The 23,942-nt window shown below is 39.1% G+C and overlaps 2 protein-coding genes and 1 long non-coding RNA gene across 6 annotated transcripts in view; 1 reads left to right on the top strand and 2 right to left on the bottom strand.

The window, feature by feature from the left end:
- mcm9 (minichromosome maintenance 9 homologous recombination repair factor) overlaps window positions 1–14,893 on the top strand; it is a 29,977-nt gene extending 15,084 nt beyond the window's left edge. For 2 of the 4 annotated variants that reach the window (XM_085133376.1, XM_085133378.1), the window contains 6 exons: window positions 897–1,071; window positions 7,519–7,721; window positions 7,865–8,068; window positions 9,700–9,782; window positions 12,450–12,595; window positions 13,030–14,893. In XM_085133376.1, the coding sequence (XP_084989502.1) occupies window positions 897–1,071; window positions 7,519–7,721; window positions 7,865–8,068; window positions 9,700–9,782; window positions 12,450–12,595; window positions 13,030–14,548 (2,330 nt within the window). In that variant the 3' untranslated portion in view covers window positions 14,549–14,893. The remainder of the gene's footprint in view (window positions 1–896; window positions 1,072–7,518; window positions 7,722–7,864; window positions 8,069–9,699; window positions 9,783–12,449; window positions 12,596–13,029) is intronic. The other 2 variants (XM_085133375.1, XM_085133377.1) reach the window with 2 other exon arrangements.
- Window positions 10,460–11,690, bottom strand: LOC146502656 (uncharacterized). The gene is made up of 2 exons (XR_014869452.1): window positions 11,120–11,690; window positions 10,460–10,536 (listed from the first exon to the last, which is right to left on the bottom strand). It is a non-coding gene; the product is annotated as an uncharacterized LOC146502656 (long non-coding RNA).
- Window positions 14,894–14,957: 64 nt separating the features above from the next.
- On the bottom strand, window positions 14,958–19,496 carry LOC146502657 (gap junction Cx32.2 protein-like). The gene is made up of 3 exons (XM_085133379.1): window positions 19,310–19,496; window positions 17,892–17,975; window positions 14,958–17,435 (listed from the first exon to the last, which is right to left on the bottom strand). Exon 3 carries the CDS (start codon window positions 17,424–17,426, stop codon window positions 16,656–16,658), a length of 771 nt encoding a protein of 256 aa, XP_084989505.1. The 5' UTR covers window positions 17,427–17,435; window positions 17,892–17,975; window positions 19,310–19,496; the 3' UTR covers window positions 14,958–16,655.
- Window positions 19,497–23,942: the final 4,446 nt, after the last annotated feature.

Consider the following 23,942-nt stretch of genomic DNA (forward strand, 5'->3'; position numbering starts at 1 on the left):
TTAATAAATAACAATATGACAACATACTGTTAGTATTTAAATCTGTTTGTTCAAACAAATGCTGCCATGCAATTCTGTGGAGGGAGCCTAGAGTTACTGGGATTTCACACTGTGTCTCACTTTTCTTTGACACACTGTGTGTCTCTTTTCTTTGACCTTTAGCCTTTTGATGGTCAGGGTTAGGTTAAGCGGCTAGGGAAAGCACTATGTCAATGAGATGTCCCCACAAGGATATGAATACACCCATGTGTATTCATATCCTTGTTAGGATTAGTTAGGTCTATATATATTTGGACACTGAGACAAGTTTTGTTTTGTTTTTTTTGTTTACTGAAACATATTCCAATTCCAGTTATATAAAATTATTGGGTACATAACCATTGTGTATTAACAAAAAATGAAAGGTGGGGAAAAGTATTGAGCACATGAAGAAAAATAGGTGCAAAAAGGAATGGAAAGACACGGCACCAGCTAAAATCTGTCAGATTAGAAAACAATCCTGTCACTTAACACTTGTGAGTTAATATTATCTGGCTCTGTCTCAACTGATGGCCTATACAAAGGTGTCATTTTCAAACTGTGCTGTTTGTTTGAGAAGACACAACAGTGATTCATTACTTTACATGTTTTTGTGTTAAGTGGCTTAACAAACAATAAAATATTCCTCTGATACATGGACTGGACTGAAAATGAGCTAAAACACATCCAATTTACCCCAAAACTTTGAAAGGCCCGAGAAGTATCGCTCATGATGATTTAAAAAAAAAAATTACAATAAAATCTGCCTTGTTGGAAGCAATGTCAAGAAATGAAGGGTGACTCGGACATGTGATTAACTATATATTTTCACATATAATACCAATGTATTACTTCATAAAGTGAATGTGTTTCCAAAGGACTGACAGTAGCAGCTGTGAAGGATGGAGGTGACTGGCACCTGGAAGCAGGAGCCCTGGTCTTGGCAGATGGTGGTTTGTGCTGCATTGATGAATTCAACAGCATCAAGGAGCAGGATCGCATCAGCATCCATGAAGCTATGGAGCAACAATCTATTAGTGTTGCTAAAGCTGGGTAGGACTCTCATGCATTTACATATAAATTCACATCACCAGAAGTTAGGAATTTCAAACACAGAATGACCACGATCGTATACAGTGCTGTGGAAAACTCTTTGCCCCCCTCCTGGTTTTCTTTGTTTGTTTTTGTTTTTTCATCTTTGTCACACTTGAATGTTTCCAATCATCAAACAAATTTTAATACTAGATAAACATAACTTAAATAATGATTTCATTTATTACAGGGACCTGCCTGGCCCTGTGGGGAAAAATAACTGTTAAATCATGAATTAAAGAGAACATGAAAAACTAATCAAAGGCTAATTTACATAATGGAAATATAGCCCTGTCTGTTAAGCTTGATTTAGGAAATAAGTGCTTAAGGTTTTAAAAACATGTTTAGCGCCAGCTTCTGTCAGTACCGAACATGTGGTTGGTTGGTTAGTTGGTTGAGGCTAATTGACACACATTAGTTTATGTTAGTTAACTAGTGACAGAAATGATAACTCAAAGGAAAATAAGGACACTAAAACTAAAAATCAGATTAAAGGGCTCACTCCAGCACTGCCCTTGACAGCAACAATGAGTTTTATGTTAAGAAACCAAGGATAGAGTGTCCACTTTCATTCTTTGTCTCTTTAGCAGCAAGTGGCTCTACGCTGTTTGGCTAGCTGCACTCAAACAGGATAAATCCACCTGTTAGCTGTAATGTTTGGTTTTGTAAAGCACTTTATGAATGAGGAGTGCGTGGAGGAAGAGAGCCTGTTTAGGTTCTCCCTAACCCTAGCTGAATCCAAACTGGGAGCTGGTTTCATAGAAGAGAGGCCTGAAAACTAAAGGCTCTGCCTCCCATTCTACTTTTAAATACTCTAGGAACAACAAGTAAGCCTGCAGTGTGAGAGCAAAGTGCTCTAATGGGGTGATATGGTACTATCAGGTCATTGAGATAAGATGAGGCCTGATTATTTAAGTCCTTGTATGTGAGGAGCAGGATTTCAAATTCAATTCTGGATTTAACAGGTAGCCAATGAAGGGAAGCCAATATAGGAGAAATCTTCTCTCTCTTTCCAGTCCCTGTCAGTACTCTCGCTGCAGCATTCTTATTCTAGGATCTACCTTACAATTTAAAATGCCTTGAGTTGTGATTTAGGGCTATATAAATAACATTGAATTGAGGTCAAAGGAGCTTGCAAAGAAAAGCATCTGGACTTCTTTAAGTTGCTTGAAGACGTTTCACCTCTCATCCGAGAAGCTTCTTCAGTTCTAAGGTCAAATGGTGGAGAGTCCCAGATATAAACCTAGTGGGAGTATCCCCCCACAGAGGGACAGAAGGACCCCCTGATGATCCTCTAATCGCCTGAGCCAAGGTGTGGAACTGGGTGTGGGTCCCAATCAGCCAGAGTTTCGGGTGAGTTCATTGTGAAACCTGGCCCCACCTTATCATGCGAATTCCTGAGGTCAGATGGCCCAGGGTGTGAGTGGGCGTTAAGGCGTCTGGGAAGGGAACTCAAAACTGGATTATAGATGGCAGAGAGTTGGTGTCGTAAACCACCGCCTCTGTTCAAAGATGGTTGCTCACAGTGGACATAGATGACTTCTTTCACTCCTCTTTCAAACCATCTGTCCTCTCTGTCCAAAATGTGAACATTGGCATCCTCGAAAGAGTGTCCTTTATCCTTTAGATGCAGATGGACTGCTGAGTCTTGTCCTGTGGAGGTGGCTCTTCTGTGTTGTGCCATGCGCTTGTGAAGTGGCTGTTTGGTCTCTCCAATGTAGAGGTCTGGGCATTCCTCGCTGCACTGTACAGCATACACCACATTGTTAAGTCTGTGTTTTGGAGTTTTGTCTTTCGGGTGAACCAGTTTTTGTCTGAGTGTGTTTCTGGGTCTGAAATGCACCGGGATGTCATGCTTGGAGAAAACTCTCCTGAGTTTTTCTGATACACCGGCTACATAGGGGATGACAATGTTGTTGCGTCTGTCCTTCTTATCCTCCCTCGCTGGTGTCTGATCTTCTTTTCTGTGCCTCTTTGCTGACTTTAAGAATGCCCATTTAGGATAGCCGCACGTTTTGAGTGCTTCCTTTACATGTGTGTGTTCCTTCTTTTTTCCTTCAGGCTTAGAGGGAACATGTTCTGCCCGGTGGTGTAGGGTCCTAATTACTCCAAGTTTGTGTTCCAGAGGGTGATGGGAGTCAAAGAGGAGGTACTGGTCCGTGTGTGTGGGCTTCCGGTAAACTTCGATGTTGAGGTTGCCATTCTCTTCAATGTGCACAGCGCAGTCCAGGAAAGGCAAACAGTCGTCCTTTGTGTCTTCCCTGGTGAACTTGATGTTTTTATCCACAGCGTTAATGTGCTCAGTGAAGGATTCCACTTCTTGTGTCTTGATTTTGACCCAGGTGTCGTCTACGTATCTGTACCAGTGGCTGGGTACTCTTCCTTTGAAAGAGCCAAGAGCCTTCCTTTCCACTTCCTCCATGTAAAGGTTGGCTACAATAGGTGACATGGGGGAGCCCATGGCACAGCCATGTTTTTGTCTGTAGAAACCTTCGTTGTATTTGAAATATGTAGTGGTGAGGCAGAGGTCTAACAGCATGCAAATCTGATCGGGTGTGAAGTTGGTCCTGTCTTCCAAGGAGTTGTCTTCTTGTAGTCGTTTTCTGACAGTCTCCACTGCCTCCGTGGTGGGTATGCAAGTGAAGAGAGAGACTACATCAAAGGACACTATGGTTTCATCTGGATCCAGGGTAAGTTTCTGGACCTTGTCAGTGAAGTCGGTGGAGTTCTTGATGTGGTGTGGGTTGTTCCCCACGAGAGGAGCAAGGATGGTAGCAAGGTGTTTTGCAATGTTATAAGTGGCTGAGTTTATGCTACTGACTATGGGTCTGAGTGGGACAGCTTCCTTGTGGATTTTAGGAAGTCCGTAAATGCAGGGAATGGCATCCCCTGGGTAAAGGCGGTGATATGTAAAGCGGTCAATGATTTTGTCCTTTTCAAAGTCTTGAAGGCAAGCTATAACTTTCTTTTTGTAGCTGCTGGTGGGGTCTCTCTTTAAGGCTTTGTAGGTAGTGTTGTCACTGAGGAGAGTAGTGATCTTTGTGTGGTAATCTGTAGTGTTTAGGACCACGGTGCATCTTCCCTTATCAGCTGGTAAAACAGTGATGTTGTGGTCTTTGCTCAGGGAAGCGACGGCCTTCTTTTCCTGTATTGTGAGGTTGGACGGAGGGACTTTGGCACTGGAGAGGGTGGCTGAGACTTTCATCCTGATTTGCTCTGCTTCTGTCTGTGATAATTTATTAATCCGTATGGCCGATTCTGTGGCTGTGATGAGGTCCACTATGGGCAACTGTTGTGGAGAAATGGCAAAATTGAGTCCTTTGGCTAATACTCTTTTCAGGTTCAGTGAGATTCCTGTCTGAAAAGTTCTTTACCCATTTCTCTTGACTGTCTTCAGGTGTGTTTTCTTCTCTGGGTTGTGTAGGTTCAGAATGAGGAGTGTGTGTTTTTGAAAGCAAGGTGTGAAATTTCCTGCATTGTCTTTCTTTTCCTTTCGAGTGTTGGGCCCACTGAGCCTTGTCCACAAACTTGTAAACCTCTTCTAAGATTGGAGAGGGTAGAAGGGTTTCCAGTTCCTGTAGAGTCTGGCTGATCTTGATCTGGAGGGCATCTATAGTGAAATGGACCTGTCTTATCCTTTCACTTAAAAGGTGATTTTGTGCTCTCTGTAGAATCAAGTCTGCTCTGTATCCCCTGACAGTGGATCCACGGCGCAGGCTCTTAGGAACGATTCTGCTTTGTATACATCTTAGGTTGAAACGGAGATGGTTCCTATAATCCGCTAGATTCCCTGATTCCCTTTCATACTCCCGCACCAGTTGAAGGGTGTTCCTCCCAAAATGTACGGCAATATGTCTGTGAAGGTTCTCAGTCATCCAGGTCATTGTAGTCAAAGGAGCTTGCAAAGAAAAGCGTCTGGAGTTCTTTAAGTTGCTTGAAGACGTTTCACCTCTCATCCGAGAAGCTTCTTCAGTTCTTAGGTCCACCTGTATCTTAAGGATAAAGGACACTCTTTCGAGGATGCCAATGTTCACATTTTGGACAGAGAGGACAGATGGTTTGAAAGAGGAGTGAAAGAAGCCATCTATGTCCACTGTGAGCAACCATCTTTGAACAGAGGCGGTGGTTTACGACACCAACTCTCTGCCATCTATAATCCAGTTTTGAGTTCCCTTCCCAGACGCCTTAACGCCCACTCACATCCTGGGCCATCTGACCTCAGGAATTCGCATGATAAGGTGGGGCCAGGTTTCACAATGAACTCACCCGAAACTCTGGCTGATTGGGACCCACACCCAGTTCCACACCTTGGCTCAGGCGATTAGAGGATCATCAGGGGGTCCTTCTGTCCCTCTGTGGGGGGATACTCCCACTAGGTTTATATCTGGGACTCTCCACCATTTGACCTTAGAACTGAAGAAGCTTCTCGGATGAGAGGTGAAACGTCTTCAAGCAACTTAAAGAAGTCCAGACGCTTTTCTTTGCAAGCTCCTTTGACTACAATGACCTGGATGACTGAGAACCTTCACAGACAACATTGAATTGATTTAAAATAAATTGAATTTTGGATCAACTGATGGTTTTTAGTTGTAGAGTTTTGGGACATCTTAATAACAAAATGCATTAGTCCTACCTAAAAATAATAAATGCATGAACCAGTTTTTCAGCATCACTTTGAGATGGGATGTTTCTAATTTTAGAGATATTGTGAAAGTAGATGAAAGCATTTAATATGCACATTGAAGGCCATATCCTGGTCAAAAACAACTCAAAGGTTACTCAAAGTGTCAGCTAAGAAGGGTTTCAGGGAATACTCTTAAAATGACATTTTGTTTTCAATGCCATATATCAGTAAAATACTCTCAAAGTGTTTTTTGTTGGTTTGGGGGCAGACACAGTCTCTAAGGAGATGGAGGTTTTGGGGGAATACACTCTAAATTCAAAATTGCTGACCAGCAGGTTAAGACTGACCAAATATGACGTTTCAGTTGTAGACCTCTGCCTTATTAATATTTACTTACTTTTGGTAATGTCGTTTATTATCATTGGAGTCTTATTGTCTTGATGTTGCTATTGTTAAAACTTTTTTTTGTTCAGTATTGTTTATTTTAACAATTTATAAAAAATGACCACATTTTTCTGTTGTCAAATATTCTACACTACTAGCAAATATAACCTGCATTGGGCACTAATTAATTCTCCTACTGAAGTAATTTTAGTCATTATAATATCTATGCAAACTCTCCTTAACAATGTCCACTTTTAAGTATGTTCATAAGGTTCTGGCATCTAGTCACGGTTATCAGTGGCTCGTTTTGTGTTTATGACCTCGTCCACTCATGGGTGTTTAACAGGGTTTTCTTTTTTTTTCTTGTTCTACTTGTGCCAAGTGGCTCATTTTGTTAAAACCTTGTTTATGACCTAGTCTACTAAAGGCATGCTCATTGGTATTCAGCAGAATCTTCTCTTTTCTTTATCCTATTGGCTCATTTTGCTGAAGAGCTACATGTGAGCTGCCAGTTGGATAGAACATCATTTAATCCAGCCGACAGTTTTTTTGTTTGGTTTGTTTTTTCTGGTTCTCATCAACGGGGCCTCAGGACCAACTCACTCCACTTTCCTAAACAACAGCTCAGCTCATGGGTCTCATTTACAGTCTTCTACATTCCCCTCCTTCCTATCGTTTAAACATTTACTCACCTTGTAAGTTTGTAAACATCTCCTAAGTAGCACTGAGATCTTAACAACTCTTCCCTTTCCCCTCCTTTTTTATTTACAGTTATTTCACACAACAATACTGTACTCAAACTCTGACAGTAATATTATACAGCATTTTTTTAATACATATTGTCACAAAACGGCTGTGTGCAGGCAGGAAAACGACCCAAACGCAAACCTCACCGAGACAAACGTGAACTCAAAAACACAGCTTCATTGCAGGTGTGGAGGTGAAACAAAGAACAAAACTAAACTGGGAAACTAACAAGAATAAACTCATGGAAGACAGGGAGAATAACACACAGCTATGAGGGAAGTGGGAACACATGAGGAAACAGCTGACACACATGAACATAATGAGGGGAGGAGTAAAATTAAACACATTGAACGTAGAGCACAGGACCTCTTCAAAATAAATCAGGAAACATAAGGAAACACAGACATGACAACATGAACTTGATGACAAAAGACATGCAGACATGAAACGCATAAAGGACAAGGGAAACTTAACACAGGGGTAGAAAACACAAGGGGAATCTAATACAAAATGAACTTGGATAAACTAAGAAATCTCCTAATCCACATACTGGATTATTTAAATGGATCATTTTAAGTAAAAAAAAAAAAAAGTATTTACTCATCTGTTTTGTTTTGTTTTTCTGTGTGATCCACTTCTCTCTCTTTCTGCAGCATGGTGTGTAAACTGAATACCAGAACTACCATTCTGGCAGCTACCAACCCTAAAGGCCAGTATGATCCCAACGAGCCACTGTCTGTGAACGTAGCTCTGGCCAGTCCTTTGCTAAGTCGTTTTGACCTGGTTTTAGTTCTGCTGGATACCAGAAATGCAGAGTGGGACCACATCATCTCCTCTTTCATTATGGAGGACAGAGGTAGAAGACATGTTTTTGAGTTTGGAAGTGAAATATGACTAAAACAATAAAGTCTGTTATAAATAATTGCTTATTATTGTTCTCTCACATACCCTTCAATGGGGAGAACGTGGTAAAAATGCCCCTTCTCTTTTTTTCTTAAGGACTACCCGATCAGTGTTCGAGTCTGTGGTCTATGGAGAAAATGAAAGCTTATTTCAGCCTGATTAAACATTTAAAACCAGCGATGTCAGAAGATGCCAACTGTATACTGACACGCTACTACCAGTTACAAAGACGGAGTGACGGCAGTAGTGCTGCCCGCACAACTATTCGCACATTGGAGAGTCTGAGCAGGCTGGCTGAAGGTAAGATGAGAAGTTTGACTTCAGACTAGTTTGGTCATATTTATTCATAAATTGAGTCTAAGCCCAGTCATTGATTGTGGTCAGGTCTAAAACGAGTCTTCTGATAATATTTTACACGCTGCTCTTGCAGCACCGAAAGGCATACAAGATGTTTTTTGTTTTTGTGTTCTTTCTTCCTGTTGTTGCTGCCACTTTAGTATAAACTATATCTATCCCTGTAGCCTCCTTCCTCTGCTTGTCCATCACTAGTATGTTTGGTTTGTTAGCCGTCCATTTGTATGTGGAAGTCCACACGACTTAGCTTGGCCTTTCTCAACCACCCTAGGAACTGTATCCCATTTTGGCCTTCTGACTTCTCAAACTCTGCACAGGTGTTCATGTTCTTTGTTATGGCGTTCCATGTATGCCCTGTCTTCTAGAATCTTGCACCCTGCTGTTATGTGCTTGATTGTCTCAGGGTTGTCTTTGCACAGCATGCTTTGCCTTAGGGCTGGGTATTTTCACTGATTTCTAAAATCGATTAGATTCAGTTAGAGGACTAGATCTTGAAGGTTAAAGACCATTCACAGGAGCGAGTGGAGATTTATTTATTTTTTTAATCAAATATTGTAATTAGTTACTAAACATAGGGCTGCTCGATTATGGCAAAAATGATAATCACGATTATTTTCACTGAAATTGAGATCTCGATTATTTGACGATATTTATTTAACAATAACAATGTGTTGAATAATGACTTTAAAGATTGTCAAAAAATAATATAAAATAGTGTGCAAATACTGATAACTACGGAAGCGTAGAGCTGCCACCCAGGCAAAAGAAAAATACAAGTGTATCACGTTATAACGTGAAAAGTTTATTGTTCTAACAAGATACTTTTCCTGTTTGTACAATATACTATCATGTTTGTACAATATACCTTTCACGTTTGAACAACATAATATCACGTTATTACAATATACATAATTATCACGTTCGTACAATATAATATTTATATTGTGTGGGAGCTCTACGCTTCCGTAGATAACAGTGCAAATGTTTGCAATATAAAAAATAAATGAAAAATGTAAACATCTATGTTTAGTAAACTTTGCAGTGTTGCTCTGTGGTGCAGCTACGACACCGTAGCAAAGTTCACACACTATGTCTACTTGATCCACGTCTGACTCCGCGAACCCATAATGTTTCCACACCACTGAAGTTTTTTTTACCTCTCTTTTCAACCAACGGCAGTCACTCTCCTCTCCAAATAACTTCTGCTTGGCTTTCCGAGCTTCCCTCGGGTCCTCTTAATTGTTGTGACACGTGTTCGAAATGCAGAGAGGTGCGCTCGATTTGCCACACGGAGCAGAGCGAGAGTAAAGCACGAGGGAGGGGCTAATAATCGGCTCAGTCATTTTTAATGATCGTTGAAAGCCCAGATCGTAATCGTGATTAAAATTCGATTAATTGAGCAGCCCTAACTAAACATTCATCATATGATGATTTAAAAGCAAAATGATTTTAAACTAAAGTTTTGTTAACTGTCAAGTTGCTGATGATATGTAATAACAATGAAAGCTTGTTGCATATACAAATCTGAAAAAAGTGGAACGGCAGCAGTGGCAGAAAGTTTTTTGTTAATTTTACAGCCCATGCCAAGCTCATGTACAGAGAGACAGTTACCATAGAAGACGCTGTCATTGCTGTTTCTGTTATGGAGTGCTCCATGCAGGTAAGGCTTTTATTTGTTACTTTGAAAATTAAAACCTGTTTATGAGTCTCTTTCGATTTAAAGGGTTTTGTATTCATTGTATTTATTTTAGCAGGAAATCCCAAAAGGTTGATTCTGTTCATCTGGACATAGCGTTTTCAATGGGAAAAACATTTCTTCACTCTTTCGAGTGACTTCTTCAGTCTTAGCTAACTGCAGGTTTCCCCAACCTTATAAACAGTACATTTGCACAATGACTGAAACCAGCCCACTGATGAAAATTGTACCCTTTGGCCCCCTCCTCAATTCAGAGATGGTCTTTCCCTTTTCACGTAAAAGGCCTCCTTGACTCCCTGCTCCCTGTACAGGATGTGTACATCCTCATCATTGAAAGAGTGTCCACTGGAGTGTCCCCGATCCTTGGGATAGTCCAATTTTTGGCGCAGCGTGTATTGGGGTTTAAAAGCCACGGAGATTCGGTGTTTAGAAAAAAATGCATCTCAACTGTTTCGATACTCCTGACACAGAAGGGATCACTGCGGGTTTTCACTTAGGCAGCGGTTGTCCTTCTCTCCTGGATCGGCTGAAGCTTTCTTTAGGTGCCTTCCCAGCTTTGACAAAAGTCCAGCTAGGATAACCACATTTACTCAGGGCCTTCTTGATGTGATGTTCTTCTGTTTCCCTGGCCGTTGTGTCAGTGGGGATGGCGTTCGCTCTGTGTTGTAGCGTCCTGATGACTCCAAGTTTATGCTCCAGTGGAAGATGAGAGTCAAACCTTAAATACTAATCTGTATGTAGGGCTGTTCGATATAACGATATATATCAGATGACGATATAAAAATGTCTATCGTTTCATTTTACGCAATCATTTGTTTCGTGGTGTCGCAAAATAAACTGTTTATCGCAATATTTTTTTCATTGTTTTGATGGTCACTGTAGTGGCTATATTAATTTCTTAAAGTTCTCTTTCTCTTATATTGAATATAACCACACTACAGACGGATACGCACCTGTTTTTATGCATTGTCGTTAACAACAAAGACGGTAAAACCATCGCGTGTCCACTTGTTTATTTTCCACATAAACGTTTCACAATAAAGCTGAAGATGCTGTTGAGACTTTTCAAAATAAACGGAATCACAGAATCATCGGTTAAACACTTGACTCCAGGCACACGACACCCAGCTGGAAACACTTCACGCAAGTCGAGCTGCCCGAGATTCACAGAATTTACAGAAAATGTAAATTTTTTGTGATTTATATTGTTATCAGACAGTAGATGTCTTATATTGGGATATGAGATTTTGGTCATATCGCACAGCCCTATCCGTATGCGTATGTTTACAGCACACATCAACTTTTAAATGTCCCCCATTACTGATGGAGATCTCACAGTCTAAGAAGGCTAACCAGCAACTTTTCATATCCTCCCTGGTGAATTTGATGTGGTTTTCCAGCGAGTGATCCGTGAATTGTGGCACATCCTGAAATTTGGTTTTCACCCAGGTGTCATCCACATACCTGGACCAATGACTTGGTGGTTTTCTAGAGTCGGATAGCAAAGCCCTCTTTTATACTTGTTACGAGAAATAGGAGAAGTTTTGCCAGAAAAAAATTGTTATCGGTTGACTGTAGTACTGATCCTGGCATTTATGCTCAGTCAGGGCAAACACGTTTTCACACCACTTGTATGTACTATGATCATTATATTAAAATAATTAGCAGCGGTGTTTACTAAAGGTAGGATACTAAAGTCTGTGCAATTTTTTTTGAATGAAACCAGCTGTTAAGTTTGAAAAAATAAATTCCACATCTGATCATTTCTTGCCTAATTTTTTGGTTTTCATTGCCTTTACTGAAACAGAATCTTAACATAACCGTGTCTAAAACAGTTTTACTTGCTGAAAATCTACTCACATTGAAGCTGAGACTTGAGACTGAGACTGAGACTTTAGCCTAAAGTTGTATACAATACTGCAAGCAATCTGTTCGTTGTATATTGTGTTGAAGCTCCCACTTTAATTGCAGATATTCAAGGCTCTGGTTGCCTAGGTGACCCCGGGGGCCAGCATTGGTCTGGCAAGACTCCAATCTGGCCCACTGGACATCTCTGAAAATGTAGAGGAGGATATAAACTTTGAATTGTATTTCCATAAATTTTGGTGAACTGCTTATAAAGACTTCTCTCACAGCTATTCATACTACACCAAAGTAATCAAGAAATGGATAAACAATTAAACGAGTGAAAAGTTATCACTATCTACTATGAATAAATAAATGAGGACATTTTTTGTATGATAAGACAAACTTTATATTGTTTTATAATTACAGGACAGTCTGGCTAATGAGATAACAGATCTTTTTCTGTCATTTATTTTTTACAACTTAAGCCCAAAGAGCTTTCATAAGTTACAGCAGCATTCACTTGTTGTAAATGAGTGATGAAGTCACACTTCTTTTTGATATACTAATTTTCAGCATTCTGGCCCACGTAAAAGTAAAGTGGGCTGTGTGTGGTCCACGATGTAAAATGAGTTTACAGATGACATTCTCACTCCTAGTCTCCTTAGTTTTCCAGCCGGTTGATTGCAATCGTCACTTGAACTCACCAAATATCATTCACTTTGTGATGTCTTGTCATCATGCTGCTGTGTCAGTCTGTAACTGCATATTATGTTCTTCTTTTAGGGTGGCGCTCTGCAGGGAAATGTGAATACTTTATTCACCTCATTTCCTGCTGACCCTGTTGAGCAGTATCAAACTCAGTGTCAGATACTGCTTGAAGGACTGAACCTCCCACTGTTCCTTAAGAAGGAGAGAGACAGACTATCCAGGTGAGTAAATTGGTGTTTTGTTTTGTTTTTTGTTGTTGTTTTTTTAATTTGTTAACTTTCAAAGATAATCCCAATGTTAGATTATTACCTCCTGCTACACAACATTTGAGTGCCTAAGCAGTGCTGCTAGTAACTGTCTCTTTTCTGACAAGAAATCCCCCATGACATCAAAATCATGACCTAATGATTTGATGTCCACTGATAATTTATAGTCTTTTAGGCCCCATTTTCTGTCTGTACTTGGATAAAACGTATACAAAAACGCATAATAATTATTCTTTGACACTTAATGACATGATTCTTTGTGATGAATGTAGCCAGTGGAGTTCAAATTGGGAGCAGATTTGAAATGTTTGTTATTTATGGATTCAACTTTGTGCACATGAGTGTTTGGAGCTATCATCATTTTAACTGCAGGTTGTTTTTCTCTTAAGGTCAAAAAGCCAGACATCAGAGGCTCCTGAATGTGATTCATCAACTACTAAACTGAAGCATCTACTCAGTGACGCAAACTCCAAAACACACACTAGCAATTTGGAAAGTGGTAATACAGTGAGGAGTGACTCGAACTGGTTCCACACCTCTCTGTCACTGTCCCCAAATGATAGGACCTCACCCATAACTACACCTCAAGAAAATACAAAAACTATTTCAAGTGGAACAGACGTGTCTAAAGTAACCAGACAATCAAGCTGTCAATCTGAAAAGTTGACTTCGAGAAGGACTGTTGCTCCAGTTGTTTTTGGAAATATTACCTCTGTTTCAGAACAAAACATACAAGGTGAGAAAAATGAAAACATTACAGATGAAATCTCTAAAAGCCAAGAGGAGATACTGAAATATGAGAGACAGAAGCATGAAGCACATCCAGAGCCATTGGGAAATCATTTTCAAAAGGTTTCTAGAAGCACAATGGACTCTAAAAATATGGGAGATAAAGGCTTTGGTCAACTGGACCTGAAACATCAGCGATTTCACAAAGAGGTTGGAAAAGGACACCAAGAAAGGCTGGTGTTTGGGGATGAAAGTGAAAATGTACTAGAGACAAACCTGTCCACTGACAAAGACAGCTATGTAAAGGAGGACAAATTGCACCTGACTGAAAGTAGGAAGAGCAGCGCTGTTCCAAGGGAGAAAATGGCAGTCGAAGCTGAAACACACATAGACTTGCGTGGAAAGTTGTCAAGATTCATGTTCAAACCAAATAAGATGAGAACTTCAGTTGACAACCATAACAATAATGCCAGTCCAGAAAAGCAAATGACAGTGAGCGTTAACACAAAGAAACCAATTAGTCATAATGACGCACACCTGTGTCAGAGAACCAGAGTCAGCACTGGTGATGACAGAGATATATTTACTTCCACCCCACTTTCAAAATCAAGTACTTGCATCACTAATCAAACTACATTACAATCAGAACAGATGAAGACCAGTATAACATCCTCAAGCTCAGAAATTAAACTCTCAGGATTCTCGTCTATCTGGACAAGTGAACCCACAACAGCTCAAACAAAAATGGAAAATGGTACGCTTAAAAAAGGTGATGCTGATTGTTTGAGAGCTAATTCAAAAGTCCACAAAATTCTAAACATCGCCAACCACATAGGCAAGAAGTGCCAAACAATACCCCCAGCAACAGATTACACACCAGCAAAGAAATATGAACTAGGGATGGAGTCAACAAGTACAACAATGTCCGAGTGCAAAGTAAAACAGACCAAATTCAGTCATACTGAAAACAACACTGTAAAAATGGTAACTAGGGATTCAGTTAACTGTCAAAGGACTGCCAGTCTAAAGAGAAAGTGTTTTATGAGTCCTCAGGATGGTAATAGTAATGGTTCCAAAGGCCTATTCTCAGGATTATCTCTGTTTGAGTCTGCTGAGTTAAATAATGATGTTCTTGACACTGACTGGGACCAAGAGGTTTTGAAAAAAGCCAAAGTCTGAAATCACACCGTTTGTGGATAAAGAACTTTTTTCCTGAAGAAAACATAATCTAGTTGTAGGAAATGAATAAGTTTGACAGAAAAGTTTCCTGGGATATAAAGTTGAGTTAAGCTCTTTAGCATAGTGTCTAGTCACACAGAGTTTTCACCAGCTATCTGCAGTGGGATTTTTATTTTTTCTCTACTCCTGTACAATGAAAAACTACTGTGTTCATAATAGTGCTCAATACAACTTTTTTTTTTTTAAGTGAGTTGCTCGCCAAGATCTTTTTGTACAGCAAATAAAATAAATATAATGTGAGACACATCCATGTGTTTTGTTAATATTTTTCTTAAAGGCCTTTATTTATAAATAATCAGTTTTAAGTGAACCTAAAAAATTATGTATATATTTTTTCAGCTTTTTGTTAGCATTGTTTTAGCCTATTATGTGAAAATATGTGTTCTTGAACACATATTTTCAAACATATAATGTAAACTGCAATCAATTTAAAAAAAAAAATCTTATTCAGAGCATATTTAGTCATGTTTAACTAGCACCTGCAACAAGAGATAAGGCCTTGATTATACTTTCTGCAAGTTAGCTAGGATCAACTTGGGTTCACGTCTGCAAAAAATTTATCATCACACAATGAGCATTGAGTTTATGTGACTACGCAGACTGGTCCATAGAGACGTTATATTACAAAGGACAAACTGTGTAAGCGACCCAGACACCAATCATCAAGCATACTTCAAAGAAATATAAGAGGAATGACTACTCTGCCATTGTGCCCTTTAACTATCCCATCAACACTGTATAATTAAGGCTTACTACATGGGTCAGTGCTCATACACGGGAGCCAAGATTCAGAACTGGCTATCAGTATGCTGCTCCTGAACTTTTCTGACTTGTATTTTTAAAATGTGCACCATTTCCAATACCAGGACCAACTTGACACATAGCATTTCAGTGTTTGATTGATTGATGGTTTATTTATTTATGCACATGCATACATATATACAAAATGGAGCATTTACTCCCACCCCTTCACATATTTATAGCTCAGTCATGTAGTTATGTAGCTGCTTCCTGAGTATATGTAATACACATTAACAAAAATATATAACAGTGATGACTTGTCACATTGAAAACACCTCTTGTCATTTAATGACCCCTCTCATCCCTGTCATGAACTTTTAATAACTTTGACTGTAAAAATAAGAAGTTTGTATGAAGAGGATATTGAACTTTATGTGTAATACCAATTGTCCTTTTTTTGTAATATGAAAAGCAAATTTAGTGTATTTTTATAATTATTTCCCCGTACCTCTACACAACAAGTTAAATACGGGAGAATTAGAGAACAACACAAAATCCAGAGAGAATTATAATCTAGAACCTCAAAACCCTGCTCACCCAAAACCCTGGCTGATTGGGACCCACACCCAGTTTCGCACCTTGGCTCAGGCGATTAGAGGATCATCAGGGGGTCCTTTTGTCCCTCCGTGGGGGGACACTCCCACTAGGTTTAAATCTGGGACTCCACACCATTTGACCTTAGAACTGAAGAAGCTTCTCGGATGAGAGGTGAAACGTCTTCAAGCAACTTAAAGAAGTCCAGATGCTTTTCTTTGCAAGTTCCTTTGACTACAATGACCTGGATGACTGAGAACCTTCACAGACATATGAAGTAAATGACCAAATAACAGATTTTAGAATCCCAACATTTTTGCAAATGACATTTGTAGATCATATTCAAGAGAAGGTTACGTTTCTGGTTTTCCGGTTGAAAATTGATGCGCAACATGGGAATGTAGTGTACATGTCAGGTGTGTGCTTGCTTAGCCATGATAACCCCTAACTACTAGTAACTACTCCTACTTTTAAAGATAGATGGATCAGTATGTGAGTGTTTAATACTGGCAGTTTATAACTTTGAATATGAGCACATCTCATTTTCAGTAGTTTCTGCATTTAACATCGTTGGCTGTCTATGTACAATTTGACCAATGGGGTTGATTTATTTTAAACCTGAAATAAGATGTAAAATTCAAATGAAGATGTTGAGTGATGTTGTAACTAACGATAGTGACCTATGTCAATGTTTACGCCAGCTCACTGTCTTTCAACACCATGTAACTCTCTCAGTTGAATTGGGGTTTGGGTTGTTGAGATTGAATCCCCCTGGTGGAATGGAGCTGCTGGTCCTTCTTTTCCTCTCCTTTATCTTTGAGATCATCAGGTAAAATATCTCCACAATGTTTAAAATGACAGAAAACACAGCCATTGCTAACATGAAGATAATAAAGATGCTTTTCTCTGTGGAGCGACTAATGAAGCAGTGTACCTCTGTCTTACATGGGTCCTTGAAACAAGAAACCTTATTTGGCATAAGTATGAAGCCATAAAGGTAGTACTGTCCTACAATGAATGCTACTTCAAGCAAAATCTTGAACAACAATTGAAACGTGTAGCTGACCAGCAAGGCGCCTTTGAGGTGCACTTTGCCATGTTCATTTGAATACTTGGGGGCTTTAATCATCTCCTGTTTTTTCCTTTTTTCCTCCAGGCGTCTTCTCCGTTTGTTATCTTTACGAATCACTAGTAAGACGTGGCCCAGATAGATGAGCGTTGGCGTGGAGACAGTGAGAATCTGGAGCACCCAGAAGCGTGTATGAGACAAAGGAAAGGTGTGATCATAGCAAGAATTCTTGCATCCAGGCGTTAGGATGTTACACTTCATGTTTGATTGTTCGTCTCCCCATATTTTATCGACACCAGCTGCCAGAATGAAGATCCTGAAGAGAAAAAGAACACTCATCCAGACCTTTCCCAAGAAGGTGGAGTGAAACTGCACCTTGTCTAACAAATCAGACAGAAAGGACCACTCCCCCATAATGGCAGCCTTTAAGAGAGAAAACAAAACACAACAATGAATATGCAGTTGTGTGACAAAAGTCCATCTTGAGAAAAAGACGAGCAATATATAGTCATATTTGAAACTGGGTGGATTATTTAAGGTGATACAGTCATACAAATTTCAATCAAATTTATGCTGAACAATGATGGCTCATTCAGGAGTTACATTTATTATTATACTAATACAATTATGAATACTGCTTATTGATCATTCAACCTCCACTTTATAATACAACCCATGACTTCTACATTACCACGTATATTTTTCTGAATTTAGGCTTCTCAATTCTCATTAGCTAAAACTTGAACAAGGGAGTAATTGGCATGCTTTAATTAAACATATAATATTACATATATAATACAATATTTATATATACATGTGTCTCTGTATATAAACATATAATTTGTAAAACTTAAATATAATTTTTAAATAAATGATTACTTTTTGTGCAATTCAAATGAAAAGAATATGCTGCCTTCAAGGTTGTCCTAAAGCCAAAGTCCTCCTGTTGGAAGCTAGCTCCACCTGTAATCACAAAAACTGAAACAAATTACAAATTTTGAAACTGTCAAATAGGCAGAATGGAGAAGACTGACACTTTTTGAAGTAAAAGGGAGTTCTGACTGACTACAACTTTATGTCCATGGCTCTTTCCTTACTCGCCATCGCTCTTGTTGTGTTATGCTAAGTTGCTGGGAAACAGCGCTGTCTCCACTCTGTATGCATGATGAGGTGAACACTTTGTATTGTGGATGTGCATGCCTTGATATTTTAAATAAATATACTGACAACATAAGCAATTAAGCACTACAATTATTATGCAGTAAAGAATGTGATAGCCTAGGATCCTCTCTGCATGTCCTCCTTCACTACATCCATGAATCTTCTTTGTGAGTTTACTCTTTTTTTCCCCCCGTGCCTGGCAACTCAGCTGTCCCGCAATATACTATTTTCTAATCTTTTCCATCCAGATCACAACCATTTAAAACCCTAACATCTTCAACTCTGCCACCTCCAGTTTTGTCTCCTCTCTTTTTGTTAGTGCTTCCATCTCCAAACCGTACATCACGGCAGATCTCAAAACCATCCTCCTGTCACAAATCACCCCTGACACTTGACTCGACCCACTCTAGCCTGCCTGGCTTCCTCTCTTGCTCACTGTCTTTTGTTTGGACGGCTGAACCCAGGCATGTAAATTCATCTACCCACACTATTTCTCCTCCTTACATGTTCACCTTTCGTCCTCTCATTTACATACATATATTCTGTCTTGTTTCTACTGAATTTCATTCGTCCTCTCTCCCAGAGCATACCACCACTCCTCCAGGCTCTTTTCCACCTGCTCCCTACCCTCATAATGATGTCTGTTACCTGTATAGTTCACAGAGACTCCTACCACACCTCATCAGTTAATCTGTCCTTTATCGCTGCAGAAAAAAAGGGCTTAGAGCCAATCCCAGATGTAATCCAACCCCACTCTTCATACATATCCTGTAGCACTATCACATGCTTCTCTGCTACTCCTGACTTCCTCATGTCATGTTCCTCTTTTGGCACCCAATCATAGGCTTTCTCCTGATCCACCAAGAGACAGTGAAATGTCATTTACTGCCGCAGATATTTCTTTGCTGATAGTAACCAAACTAATGTAAAGGAGTAAAGAAGGATGTTATAAAGGTTTTCGATTCTGAATTACATCGACAGTATCCGATCGTGTGTATGTGTGAAATCCGGTTAAAATTAAATTCCTGAACACTATCAAATATAATCAGAGAATTAAATTCTGTTTTCATAATACAAACTAAGATTAAGTTTCATTTATACAAAATTGACTTTTCTTGTTTTGAAAACTTTCCTACCTTGCTAAGAGTCCTCTCCAGTCCAGTCAGTTCTTGGGTTGTAACTCAGATTATTCTCACTTCCTTGTTATAATTCAGGCTAATCTTGCTAAATCATCAGATTCCTCCCTGTTCTGTCTGACTGTCCCACCCACACTCTTTACTGATGTCACTACTGTCACCCAATTATAATGACAGGGACAGCTTCACCATTTTCATCCAGTTTGGAGTGGCTAACCAACAGCAATTATAATTATTAACAACATGGTAATGTATCATATTCATATTATTTCGCTAAAAGGATGTAAGCTGTGCTTACTGTGCTGTGTGAGGTATTTTAACAATACCTCATTAAAAATAATTTAACCTGGTTTTTAGCCTCAATAATTGAAACAAACTGGAAAACTTAAACATAACTTTTGCTTTATCGTGCCGAATGTCACCATTTGGTTACAGCACATAAATATTAGTTTTGCAATATGTTTTCATGAATCCTGTTTCTTTTACTTTGTGAGTTATCAGCAAACTGAGATTTTAGTAAACTGGATCTGATACTACGGGCAGTTTTTGAGTGAAGAATACAGTGAGAACATTTTCAGTCCATTCAGTAATTAATTTTCCATTAAAGCTGCATTACATCGGCCGTTAACAAGAGATCGTAGTGCACCATTTTATAAATGTTAGTGTTGGTGTTAATGCTTGTGTGGAGAGAGACAGAAACACGCTTCTGTTTGCACATATGTAATGATCAGCTCTACGCAGAAGGCTGAAGTAAAGTTCAGCTAAATAATTATTACTATTACAGTAAAGTTAGTTGGACACTGAACAGTTCCAGTGACTTTTCTGTTTCTGCCTCATCTTCAGCTGCCTGCTGCAGGTCTCTAAACTTATTGCTGCTTTAATATCTAACCCATGACTTTATTAACATTTAAGGTCAACAGAGTGATTTCTTTAGTAAGGGCAGCTTCATTCATATCATGGACTGGCTAACGAACACAAACTTTTTCCATCAGCCAATGGCTCATTTTAGCTACCTAGCTAAGGACATAAATTAGCCTTGAAAACACAAATTTCACTTACTGAAAAAAAATGCCAGCTGGTTAGTCCAGCTGTCAGTTTGAAACAGTCACTCTTTGCTTTTAGAAAGTAAATGGTGGACTTCCTCTCAGCGTTCCTACTCTCTCTGCAATTCACAGCAGACTGCACCTGCCAATCAAAGCTGCTGTGACTTGGGGTGGAGTCAGCTCTGTCTAATTCAACTACTTCTCCACCTCAGTTTTCTCTGCCAGAGCCCACTGAGAAAGTTCTGACATAACTCGAAACTTTCTCTGGTGAGGTGGAGAAAACAAACTGGGTTTCATAACTTTGTGTATGATGATCTTTGAATGGCTTTGCAAAACTTGTGCCTCTGATTTTGCATGGGAGGCAGAGCGCTGCAGTGGGCACAGGCATTTATTAATTCCAATGAGATATCTCTCACTGGAATGGATAACTGTTTCAAATGAAGTGTTGAGCAGTGCTGCTCTTTAAAGTGTTTCATTTGACACTTGAGGAGCAGAGCAGGAGGATAGTGGCTGGAAATAGGGTGACTGTTATAAATGAACTCATCTCTACCTTGATTATTGATTCCTGTTACGATCCGTTGTAAAATATTAACTTCAGACATTAGTCAACTCCAGGGCAGAGCAATGTTTTTTTGGATTCTAATCTAGCTAAGCAATTAGGCACACCCTTGGTTTCTCTCCCCGAGACTCTGAACGGCCAAGATCTCACCAACATCAAACCCATCTCACTTCATCTCTCAGGAAACCACTGTGAGTACATCACTATTTCTTTTTGATTCCCCACACTTTCCTTTGGTTCAACAACATAACCCAGTCAAAGACTGGTGTAGAAAATCTTTAGCCACACCCGTTATCAGCAGCTCTCCTCTAAATATGTGTACTTGGTAACTAACTGGGTTTAACTTAGTGGCCTGGACACTAAATTAATGGTAGACCCCAAGGATCTTGTAACCTGTAAGAATCCCTTTGAGTGATCTTATAATATGCAGGTTTTTACTGTTACTGAATCACAAGAGTTTAAAATAGGAATGTCCACAATTTAGACTTGTTGAATGCAGGATTGTTTTATTAGAGCAATTAAGTAGGAGAAAAGCAAAAGCCAAATCAAAAATAATAAAATAATCAAAGCACTTGAATTCTCCATTCTAATTTGTTGTGGTCCTTGAGATGAGAGAGGTTGAGGAGAGAACAATCTATCCAGGCCTGAAGATGCACTTATCTCTGGTTCATGTTGATAATAATAGTCCAGTGGATTCAATCCAGCAAGAATACAGAGGAAATCCAAATCTTCTCAAAGTTATAATCCATAGAAAAACAGTAGAAATCCAAATCCTCTTGAATCTAACATGGCAAAAATAAGCAGAGAAAATCTCAGTTAGCAGCTGATCCGTCTGACATCTCACAGAGATGAGTAGAGATCGATTAGGGCTAGCATTAGTAAGCAGATGACATCATTAGTAGGGCCAGACTGGACTAATTAGACTGTGCTAAAGTGATTTCACCTGCTGCAAAGGGAGTACCTGAGTGCAAACTACCATAGGAGATGTTTGAGGAAAAAAGTTTTGCTCCAAGTTGGTTGGGATGTATGCCATGGTATCTGAAACACCCAACACAACAGCTGCGGGTAGGGATCGAACGGGACCCAAAAATGTGTGCTACAAGTTCCTTTAGTATGAAGAAAATATAGTGATGGGGCAGCTGCAGGATGTGAAGAAAAGCAAAAACAATAAATGAAACAATATCTAGATGAACAGTTTGTGTTCGGTTCACAAAAATAATCATCCAGCCCAGTTTGGTGAACCCAAAAGAGCAAGTATGGAAGTGCCTCATTTTTATCTCTGCCAGCTGGTGTGAGCTCTGACAGACACTGGATGACAAGTGCATCGGCAAGGAGTAGGGGAAGAATTAAACATATCAGTTTTGAGTCTAGAATTGCCAAATGTTATGTCTTCAAATATCCTTAATAGCAGTTACACTGAGTCACATATGTTCATTCAATCTATCATTAACTTTATGTAACTGTAAGAAGTCTTACATGTTGACAGGAAATATTAATATTTATATGATCTATTGTTCTGCAATAAATGTTTAGGCACACATTTCCATACATTTCATTATTCATAGTGAATTGCATTTTTCCAGATAAATGTGTAGCTTTAATGTAAATCATGAATAGATGGCAGCAGCCATGTTCACTATCTACTTATTTGTTTTCTTAACAGTATCATGATGAATGACTAATAATTTGCAAAGTTAAGAACAGAAAACTGTTAGTACTGTCCGTTCCACTGCCAACACTTACACTTGCCACAAGTTACTTTCCACATTATTACAAAGAGTTGCCACAAATATCACGAAATGACCGACACGACTTGACTGATCTGAAATGATTGGTGACAACATGCATAAATTCGTTCTGTCTGAAATGTATTTCAGAGTTCCAACACAAGGCTTTGGAAATATTAGTAATATATATTGATTTAGCCTTTTTCAGCTTTTTATTTTGATAGACACAATGATGAAAGGACAGGAAAGTGGGAAGACATTTGGGAAAGGGCCGCAGGTCAGACTTGAACCTGGGCCCATGGTACATGGTCACCTGCTCAACGCACTGAGTTAAACCAGCACCCTGGAAACATTAGTAAGACAGAGTGAGCATCATCCAAATTTGACTTGCTTTAATATTTACATATTTAATAGTCATGCTTTGTATTACTACATTATATATAGTGTAATGTAAGATTATACTGCTGAATCATACCAGGAAATTATGTACTGATAAAACCTGCTGACTTATAGTAGAGTGCAAATGTGAAAAAAATATTAGGCCAATGAACTTGATATATACCAAGAATATCTATACTCTATTTAATAGCATGATATACTGCAGACCTATCTGAGTGTAATGTAATGAGTAACCCCCACAGACTCTCTTCAGACCAAATCTTTTTCTTTGCAGTACTTCCAAGCACTTTGCAACTTGTTCTCTAATGTGTGACCTTCTATTGTTTTTGTGTGTATATATATATATATATATATATATATATATATATATATATATTCGGTTGTATTCTATTTATATTTTGTTCTTGCACAATTGGTGTGGAGCACCCGAAATTTCGTTGCACGTGTACAATGACAATAAAGGGTTGTCTGTTCTATTCTATTTGATATAACACCTGCATTGTTTTATTTTCATCACTAGATGGTGCTGTGTACCAATCAAGTGTGTTATGGGAGCCCAGAATGGTTTAATGGAAAGTTACTAAAAATTAAATGAGGAATTTCAGTTTGAGTGCTTGGTGAAGCATAACCAGGACCCTGTGTAAGGCCTAAAAAACGGGCTTTATTGGCAATATGAGCACTATATTATACACAGTGAAACAGAAACCGCCCAAGTATATTTAAGTATATAAGTAGTAGAAGGGCCTCTTTTAAAGTGTTTGTGTTTTTTTGAACTGATAGGCAGGTGTGTACGTCACCTATTGTCTTTTTCACATGGGCTTCTTTACCTTGATTTAACTATCATCTGCACAGTAGCAAGTATTCCGAGCTGCCAGAGAAATGTGAAGAAGAATTGTAGCTACATA

This window comes from Neolamprologus multifasciatus, chromosome 15, assembly GCF_963576455.1.
Source record: "Neolamprologus multifasciatus chromosome 15, fNeoMul1.2, whole genome shotgun sequence".
Classification (NCBI taxonomy): Eukaryota; Metazoa; Chordata; class Actinopteri; order Cichliformes; family Cichlidae; genus Neolamprologus; species Neolamprologus multifasciatus.